General features: G+C 42.6%; 1 protein-coding gene across 1 annotated transcript in view; it reads left to right on the forward strand.

The window, feature by feature from the left end:
* Positions 1-10,524, forward strand: part of FRMD4B (FERM domain containing 4B) — a 139,072-nt gene that overhangs the window by 125,446 nt on the left and 3,102 nt on the right. Inside the window, exons 18-21 of the mRNA XM_081850049.1 lie at positions 1,443-1,499; positions 5,202-5,349; positions 6,316-6,435; positions 7,728-8,604. Coding sequence (XP_081706175.1) covers positions 1,443-1,499; positions 5,202-5,349; positions 6,316-6,435; positions 7,728-8,604 — 1,202 coding nt within the window. The remainder of the gene's footprint in view (positions 1-1,442; positions 1,500-5,201; positions 5,350-6,315; positions 6,436-7,727; positions 8,605-10,524) is intronic.

The raw sequence follows: 10,524 nt of genomic DNA on the forward strand, positions 1-10,524 counted from the left end.
GTTCCTTCTAGGCTAGTTTAGAATGGGTTGGGTGCTGCCATTGCAACCCCCAGTGTTTACACGTGAGAGAGGGTGAATTTAGAATATATACCCTTATCTTAGAAGTGTTATTTGTAAGAAAATAAGATGTCTCTTAGAATTGGGATCTTGGGTATCACAAAATATTCTTCCCTACTTCAAAGAACAAAGTGAGGATGATGAAAGTTTTTTTGAGGACTGCTTTGAACAAAGATACGGGAACAGAATGATGCATCAAGCCAAAAAGCTAAAGGGGACAAAATACACATAATAGAGAGAGAGAGAGAAGAGAAAAAGAGCTTTGTGTATAGAAGTTCATGGAAAGAAGACAGACCAAGCAAGCCTGGTTGTATTTCAGCACTTCTCTACAGTCATGAGGAACCAGAGAATTGATTTTGAGTGTCAAAAGAAAAGGATTGCAGAATTTGGGACACTCGTGGCTGCCTTAACATGTTGAAAAATGACCTACTTTTTATTATTAAGTTCTGTTTTGCAATTATTTTATTAATGTCTGTTTACCATTATTATTTATCATGCTATTTGCTAGACAAAGAAAAAACTTGGCCTACAGCAGGTAGTGTCTGCCATTTCTCAAGTTCATTGCCTGTCTTTTCTCATTGTGGGCAATGACTAGCTAGCCTTGTAAGAGATCAGCAATGTGCTCCATCAGTTTCTGCCAAGGGCTCTTCCAAACACTCTGCAAGCAGCTTGTGTGGCTGCTGGTTGCCACCTCATCCTTCTGAAATCTGCCAGTATAAAAAGAGGTGAATAGTTCTTTTGGAAAGTTTGCCGATTAGCTTTCTGGTCCAGCAATGAATCTGTTGCAGCTGTGTCTTTCTGGAGCTGCTCAACAGAAAACACAGTTGTGGGTAGATCAAATGTATTTGGCAGCCATATCCACAGTTTTGTTGGTCTTGCTTGTGCAGGGCTGTCTGCTGGCACATCCTGGGTGATGGTAAAAGGCTCTGGTATGACTCCTGTGCATTTCATAGTGGTGACCATTTGTGCAGAGTGCAGCAAATGTTATGTGTGTGGCCCAGCATCAATGGACGCTATTGTAATATAGAGAAGAATTTTAAAAATTGCCAACAGCTGATTTGTTTGGCATTATTCCTCCCAGAATCTGAGACTAGTTAGATTCTCTGACTATGCTAGAGATGCTTATTTTTCTGAAGTAACCAACACACCTGCTATCAAAAGGCAGTTTTGGATTCTATTTTTTCCTGGTTATTTTTAAGTTGTGGGGCTGTATTTATGTGTTTGTTCTTAGTACTCCCGTTGGTAATTTTGGTTGATCATTATATCAGAACCTGTAAATATACACAAACCTGAGTGAGTGAACCCAACGACTGTGCCCTGTGTTTAAAATTCCAGATTGTAACATTTGTCTTTTTTTAAGCTTTTTTCTTTTCTTTCCCCCCTAGATGAAATCATCCCTTCTGAGAGCAGCTCTTTGTCTGACACAACAACATTTGAAGATGGTATGTGGCTTTTGCTTTTCAACACAAACGGATAAAACACAGCAAAGTTGGGAATGTCCCAACTCCCTAATTTTACACTGCGTATGAGAACACTATCCAACCATCTCATCCTCTGTCGTCCCCTTCTCCTTGTGCCCTCCATTTTTCCCAACATCAGGGTCTTTTCCAGAGAGTCTTCTCTTCTCACTTTGGCCACCTCATGAGAAGAGAAGACCCTGATGTTGGGAAAGATGGAGGGCACAAGGAGAAGGGGACAACAGAGGACGAGATGGTTTGATAGTGTTCTCAAAGCTACCAGCATGAGTTTGACTAAACTGCGAGAGGCAGTGGAAGACAGAAGTGCCTGTCGTGCTCTGGTCCATGGGGTCACGAAGAGTCGGACACGACTAAACAACAACAACAAATTCTTAGGGAACTGGCTATTCCCCCTGCAACAGTCCACGACTGGAATGTATTGTACAGAGCCTTAAAAAAAAGCCAGGCTTATTCCTAAAGACAGCATGAGGGTCTATGAGGATTTCTGTCTATTCCTTTTCTTTAAGAGCAGGAGTGGGGAACCTGTGCCCCACCAGTGGTTGTTGGTCTCCAACAGCCCCAGCCAGCATGATCAACGATCAGGGATGGTGGAAGTTGTAGACTAGCAACATCTGGAGGACCACAGACTCACCATCCCTGACCTAGAGAAACAGGAAGGTAATGGCTGTACATAACGCTAGATTAGCACATAAGACTTGGGCAGCCGGCAAAGTTTACTGAAGTTGGTTTATCCCTCCCATGAGGGATACTCCCAGCTGGCCACTTCCCCATTGCAAAGAGAGACACGCTTTTTTGCCCATTTCCTCTCTGCCCCACACCTTGCCCCACCTTGAACACTTGCAAAAAATATACACATTCACTGTCCAGCAGAATAATTACAAATATGCACATACTTGGACGTCATCTAGGGGTGTTGAGCTTTTTTTCTGCAAAAAAGTCAAAAAGAAGACTTTTGCAGCTATTTTTAATGAAATTTGCCAAAATCTACACTTCCAACATGGGCTGCCATACGTCCGGATTTTCCCGGACATTTCAGTGCTTTCTTCCCTGGTGATGTTTACAAGGACTGAATACCAGCTATGTCCAGGAAATTCTGGATGTATGGCAACCCTATTTTCCCCCTCTCCCTTTATCACTGCCACCGTTACTGTTGCCTAAGATTGAGCCCCATGATATCATTTGAACATTGCACTGAACAGCAAAGTTTATGGCGATCCTGAGCTAACCTTGAGCCATTTTCTGAAAAGGACTTAACTGCTAATTTGTTGAGAATAAGAAGAAATCTGGCGTGCTAATGCAATCTCTCAACCTCCTTGAGAGATATAGCTCCCTGTTTAACACACAAACAAGTGATTATTATCCTTTTTTATATATATATTTTCAGGATTCCCATGATTTATTTAATTGCGATAATGACATCTGGGTTGTGTGTTTCCTGCCAGCTGACAACAGGCAGGGTTAGCCATACTCCTTCATCTAGTCATTAGCTGTCTAGAAACACCCTCCGTCCCTCCCTTCCCATTCATTATTGCTTAGACAGATAACCTGTAACTTTAGTGCTCAAACTCCTACAGTGCGAATTGTTCCGTAGCTTTGATCCGGCAAGCTTTTTCTGATTGGCCAGTCCCAATTGGCTGCGGTTCCGCCAATAATGGAATGACCTAGATGACTCCCTTTTTAACATATCTGATCTTGCTTCTTCTGAGTCATCAAGAAGAGGACTTAGTCGTCAGCTTTTCCTTTTTCTTTGCAAAAATGTTCACAACTTGAAGCTCATGCCGATTTCAGACGTAGCATAGAATTAACTGGTAGTGATAGCTTGGTTTGCCCACAAGTGTTTTAGATTGTCCAGCTAATAAAACAGTAGTGCCTTTTTTAATAATAATAAAAAATGTTTCCACTTAAGAGGAGGAGATCTGTGCCCTCCAAACTTTCAGAAAAGCTTGCTCCCTGGGGATCTAGCCATGAAAGAAAAATATATATATCGGGGGGGGGAGCGCAAACAACAAGGAGAGCAACGGATAGGATGTAGTCAGTGAAAGAATAAATAAGGAAAAGCTAATAAAAAGCTTCCACTGCAGCTTCAAAGCCTGGGCAAATAAAAAAGAGTGAAGACAACAGTGTCAGAAAGTCTCTAGCGGAGAGTGCTCCAGAGTTGGGACTACAACTAAGGACTTGGCTTTCGCTCGCTCTCGCGCTCTCTCTCTCTCTCTGGCCGCATCTTACAATTGAAGCAGTATCATACCACTTTAAACAGTCATGGCTTCACCCAAAGAATCCTGGCACCTGTAGTTTGGAAAGGGTGCTGAAAGTTATTCCCCTCACAGAGTTACAATTCCCAGAGTTCCCTGGGAAGAGAGGTTGATTGTTAAGCCACTCTGGGAATTGGGAGAAATGTATAGACCACATTAGGTGGGGAGATAACTAGCTCTCCTGCACAGCCCCCCTATCCCCAGTTGACTCGTCACAGCTGTTATGCTCTTTGAGACTGAATGAAAATGCAACTGTCTCTTCATGAAATAGCACAACCAGCTGCTCTGCATGAACCATTCCCTTTCCAAAGTGATATAGAGTTCCAGGCATATACCTATATAAATAGAAAACTTTGCTCCTCCTTCATGGGGCTCGTTCCATGAATTTGTTTATCTATGATTATGATTATTGCTTTACATCTCAATGTATACATCCAAATGTGTGCACGAGAAACGTCTGTTGGTGTCTCATTAGATACAATACTGATCCCATTCAGCCTCAGGAATTCCAAAGTTGATTCCAAAGTTTTGGGGGCTTAAACATGTTTGTGGGACAGATATTTCGAACATGTGGTCTGAATGTGCTTCTTTCAAACCTCGGAAAGTTTTTGCTATAACAGGTCAAAATGCGTCAGAAAGTAAGTCCAGAGTACTAGGGAAGTCCTGTAACTCAACAGGAATCCAGTTCAGTCCCTAATATCTCCAAGTAGTCTGGGAAAATCTTCTAGAGAGCTGGTACTGTCTGTCGCTGTAGGCAATACTGAGCTTGATTGTCCAATAGTCTGACTTGCAATAATGGAATTTCCTATGTTCCTGATGTTCTATTTGACCTCCCAATCACTATCCTAGATTAGCATTACATAAGGAAGTCCTGTGAGTATATAACTCTGAGACTCCATCAGTTCTCAATCACAGTTATTAAGGAAACAGCCTTTTGTGCAAACTCAGTTGCTAAATCTATAAAGAGGACTGGATGAATCTTTAATACCTGAATGACTGTTGAATACTAAAAAACCCAGCCCTTATACCTGAGTTTCTATCATTGCTGCACTGTATTAAAATGTTACATTGTCCAACCCTGTGGCTTGGGATTTTGCTTAGGCGTAATAAATCTGTCTTCCTTTTTAAGGAAAATATGACATTAGCAGGCTAACATCTTAATAAATTAATTCATGAAATATGCCAGGAGTGTGCATGACTTTGCCTTTACATTCAACTAAATCCTGTTCCAACTATGTATTGCTTCTTTCCCTTTGTATTATTTAACTTTCTGCACAATGAAAAGCATGCAAAATGATAGGGTTGAGAGAGAGATTCTTCTAATTAAGGATGTGAAGGTTGCTAGGGATTCACACAACATGCCTTCCTCATCCTTCCAAGTTTTTAAACCATGTGCTGTTGTTTTTTTAAGCAGGTAGCGATTCTCTTGCTGTGCCAGGCCAAAGAATAAACTCTGTGCCACTTTCTCCAAAATCTCCACCACCCAAATCCCTTGGGGTGGAGAGAATCCATCTCAGGAAGTCCTCTATGAATGAGCAACTCCTTGAATCCAGGCACTCCAGGTACAGAATTTCTGACATGGCCAAAAACTTCAGTAACATTTGCTTAGTTTTTCTACAGAGGTGATGATATTTTTAAAATACTGCTGTTATCTATTTATTTATTTATTTATTTATTTACTCATCCATCACCTTTTCTGCCTCTTAAAAAAAAGCATGCAAAATGACTTGCAACACAATTTTGGGGGGTGGGGAGAGGGGCAGTTGTCGTTGAGCGATTTCTCATGGCTGAACTTCCTTTCATCCGTGAACTGAAGACACATTTCTCTGTGTTTGCATGCAACACTGAACATTTGAGATTATTCAGTAGGGGAGCTAGGTTAAACAAAAAGTGGCTGGACTTGTGGAACTTGCAAGCAAAGCTTAACAAGTTATTGGCTCAAGGTAGGACCTCAAGAGCCTTCATCTCCACACCCAGGGTTTTCTGAGCTCTTCTCTCACCACTGCAATCCTTTGTGCCCCTTCAAAGGCTGCTACAGAAAGCCAGGTGACCTTTCCAAGCTGCTTCTAATGAAGCATAAGGACCTTCAGTGGGAATGAGAAAGCTGGAGATCCTCAGTACATGTGCAGAACCACTTGTGTGAATTCCTCACCATTATTTCTAACTTCTACACTCCTCATCCATTCTATGTCACTTGAGATTGTATATTAGTATTCCATGAGCTTGCACCATCATCCCAACAAAGCATGACTGCTAAGTTAACTGGTTTCACCTCTGCTTTCATTTTCGTTTTCTCTTCCTCCCCGTTTTTAAAAGTTCCACTTTTGCAGCTCTCAAAATACCAGCCATTCTGTAAGATGCTTTCCTGCATGAACTTTGTGCTTGCTTTATATACTATCTTTCCTGTGTTTTTCAAATCTTCCGCTTTCAATCTGTCGGCAAGTAACGTGAATGCTGTTCTGCTTTGCATTTTATTGAAGATATTGGGATGGTGGCCACATATCGGATTCCTCTATTTATAATCACAGAGACCCCTTGTCAACACACAGCAGCCCGTACAGAACAGTGGAGAGGCAGCACCGTGGTGGAAGAAGTATGCCCACAACACCAGTTCTCACACGCAATGCGTATAGTAGCACTCATTTACAGTAAGCTGGTTTTCTTCTTTCTTTCCCCCAGAAAGCATTTCCAACAGAAAAGAATTAGCTCATCCATAATCTTTCTTTATGATAAGAGGCATATCATAAAATAATAGATAAAATCATGGGTGTGTCTGCCATAGTACTCCTTTGAAAGCTTGAGACATTGGGTGCATTGCTAATAACAACTACTACGACGACGACGACGACGACGACGACGACTTATGATTTATACCTCGCCCATCTGGCTGGGTTTCTCCAGCCACTCTGGGTGGCTTCCAATAGAAGATTAAAATACAATAACCTATTAAACATTAAAAGCTTCCCTAAAATTTCCCAAAAGCTGCTTACCCCTAGAAGTAAGTTATTGCTGGTTCCTTATATATTGGCATTCAATCAACAACAGTAAACCAAGCTCCTACATCTCTTGAAGGCTGAGGGAACTTCCCCATATTTCCCTAACCTGATGGATGTTATCCAGAGGAATGTTAGACGTTCTTAAGTATCCTTGAGACTGAAGGAATTACAAGCTTTGCTTGAAATTATTCAGTGGAACTCAAATGTTGCTCAGCTTCCTTTGCTGCTTTATCTTCCTTCATTTTCTTTTCTTTTCTTTTCTTTTATTTTTTGCAACAAATGTTTGAATAGTACAGATGTTCTGAATCAGATAAACGTTGTCTCAGGAAGTACTGAAAAATTTGGGAAACACTGGTTACAGTGGCGTAGCATGGGTTGTCAGCACCCGGGGCAAGGCAAGTAATTTGCGCCCCCTAACCCATGGATTTGCGCCCCCTAACCCTAACCCCCAGGTGTTGCTCCCGGTGCAGCCAGCCCCCCCTGCACCCCCCACGCTACGCCACTGACTGGTTAGCCCTGTGACACCATATCATTCTCTACAGCCGCAGCAGGCACTGTAACTCTCCAAGGTTTGCACTCTTCCATTGTCTCCCGAGACAGACGAATGCCAACAATGATACATGAAATCCTAGCATAGCACGTAGATATTTGAGACTCTTGTGGAGTAGACTGCAACCATGGAACATGAAGTATTCCAACCTCCCATTAAATTTGTGATATTTTATATCCCTGTTAGATTCCTGCTGGACTTCCCATGAAAAGCTTCATGGGAAAAGACGTCACAGCCTCCATAGAGAGCTTGTTTCATTGTTCTTATGGTTTTTTTACTTAAAAACAATGCCTACCTTTCCTGTAATTCAAAGTATTGTAGCTTTGCCCTATGCTACTTATTGGGTAGAACTGCATGCCATGTTTGTAACAAAGGCTATTTTCTGCTTTCTCAGGCCAGATGTATCCCCCCAGCACTGCAGGCAGCGGAGGGGCAGCTTAGAGTCCCAAACCAACTTGCTGTCTGAGACTGCCAGCGAAAAGCCAGTGTTCACCCTTTCAAAATCTCCGAGAAGCAGCAGTACAGAAATCCTAGATGATGGGTCTTCCTACACCAGCCAGTCCAGTGCGGAATACTATGTGACCTCAACCCCAAGCCCCTGCTATACAACCCAGACTCTGGACAACCGCACAAGAAACAGGAGATGGACCAAGAAGCAGAACATTTCTGCTGCGAATTCGGGAAGCATGCCAAACCTTGCCCAGAAGGACGTCCGCAATGGCGGCTACCCAAAAAGCCAGGAGCAGCCGTCGGTCACCTGCTACATTCCTGGCTACGCCCCTTACACGGAGTGCGATGTGTATTACAATAGCGGCTACGTGTATGAAAATGGCACAGAGGGCCAGTACACGGTTAACCCTTCCTATCGTTCGTCGGCGCACTATGGACACGAGCGCCGCTATCGGGATTTCAGGTCTTTCCACGAGGACGAGATGGAGAGAGTGCCGCACAACCCGTACGCCACCCTTCGCCTGCCGCGGAAGCCGTCCGTGAAATCTGAACACATCACCAAAAACATTCACAAGGCCTTAGTAGCAGAGCATCTTCGCGGCTGGTACCAGCGTGCCTCTGGGCACAAAGACCAGGCTCATGGCCTGCAGGCAGGCTTTGACGCCGACAGAGGGTCACAGAGGAGCCTGGGCTTTGCTGGGCTGCAGGTCCCCTGTTGTCCGAGCAGCCGCGCATCTTCTTTCTCTTCAGGTAACTCTCCATTTTGTGCCTCTGCAACTTCACACATATCGTGGGCTCTGGAGCCCAGCAATTGCTCGTGGGTGTTATGAGGTGTACCTACACAACCAGGGTCCCCCTGACTGTAACAACTTAACACATCCATATCTAAATTGAATTCTTTCTTCGCACACAATGAATGCCTCCTCCATTCTGGTAAATAGGAAGCCCTGCTCACATAAAAACTCCCTGTGTTCGTTGGCACGTTTACAGGGCTTTGGATCAGGTGGCAGAGATAAAGCCCAGAGACTCAGATTGCTGGTGCCTCTGGAGCAAATGCTTCCAATCTTGCCTTGTTGATTTGTGCAATGAGCAGCACAGGCTGCGGGGGGGGGGGGGAGAATTCTCCAGTTGATCAGCTTTTGGAAGCAGGAATAACTATTGGGATATTAAAAGAAACCAGCATATGAAAATAAATACAGCTTGTTTAATACCGGTGCAAAATGGAGAGGCTTCAGAATTTTGAACTTCATATTGGTATTTCTTTGTTTGAGACTACCTGGAAATGCATCTGGTGCAGAAAGCAGATGCCTTGAATATTGAGTAGTAGGGAACGTACTGCACTTGTTTGAAAATAGCTGCGTTCATCAATAGGTAGATTTGGAGGTCCATGCCATGGTGCCTAAAACTTTAAAGCAGTGAACAGCCTGTGTACCTTGAGGAACACCTGCTCCCATGTAACCCTCCCTTGCCCCTGGTACCACCTAGAGAGAGGCCTTGCTGCTCTGTGCCAGAGGTTAGGTTGGCGAAATCACAAGAGCAAGGTTTCCTCTGTTATTACACCATGCCTGCAGACAGGCCTGCCTAGGCCAAACAGGATAGAACAGGCTCATGGGTGATTAAGACATATTTAGTTTCTGGTGTATGTATTGTTTTAAACTGTTGAGTCCACCCACTTACCCTGGTTTTATTACTGTTTTCCAGTGCATTTCATTGAAGTTTCTTTTACTGTACGTAATCCACCCTAAATACAAGAAAAGGACAGAATATATATTTTTTAATGAGAATAGTAAATAGATACATAATACTGCATAAGACGGAGTATTAGACCCATCTCACATTCTGTAATTACTTTGTGCAAATAGATGATCTGTGTGCACGAGCGTGTGTGTGTGTGTGTTTAAATTCAATCCTAGCTACTGTTGCCTATTCATTATTTACATAAAACATTTAATGGGAAACATTTCTTTAATATTGTTTCTCGGTGTCAGAGTAGATACGGTGCTGTGTAAGAACGACAGAGCTCTGGATTGAGCTAAAATAATTTGTAGAAGCCTTGCTAAACTGGTTTGAGAAAGAATGGTCAAGCTGGTTTGCAAAGTAATTGGGTGTCAACAGTGTGCAGGAGGTTAAGAAACTGGGGACAAGCCTACTGGCTCAGAGGTGGCTCATCTAGTTCAACATCCTGCCTCTCATAGTGGCGAGATCTAGGCAGTTAATGAAACATTTTTATCCACAAAAGGTGGCAGCAAACTGCACAAAGGGACAAGTACATAGGAGAATAAGACAAATATTAAGGTTTATATTGGGTTTTCAACCAGTATCTGTGCTTTGGGGGTATAAAAAAAATACAAAATGCGTTGATACCTGTGCATGGACTTCTTGCCCAACACTGAAAATTGCCTAAGCCATTGAAAGAAACAGTCTGAATAACGTCTTAATAATAGATAACGTCTTAATAATAGATAAAGCCTCACACAACTTGGGGGGGAGGGGGGAGTAATTTTATGATAGAAATGTGGGCACTTGTGTATTAGAAAAAGATGCAATTGTTGTAACAGAACCTACCATATATAAAAACAGAGTTACTGAATTTAAGTTAAAATAAAACATTAATAAGTATCGCTTTTGTTAAACCTAGAATATTCAGGAAGATGTATGGTGGAGGTAGGGAATCTAAGGGAATACAGTGTTATGATCATTTTTAAAATTATGAATTAGAGCAGAACTAAGTAGTGTAAGAT

This window comes from Podarcis erhardii (assembly GCF_964252035.2).
Source record: "Podarcis erhardii genome assembly, chromosome: 2".
Taxonomy (NCBI): domain Eukaryota; kingdom Metazoa; phylum Chordata; class Lepidosauria; order Squamata; family Lacertidae; genus Podarcis; species Podarcis erhardii.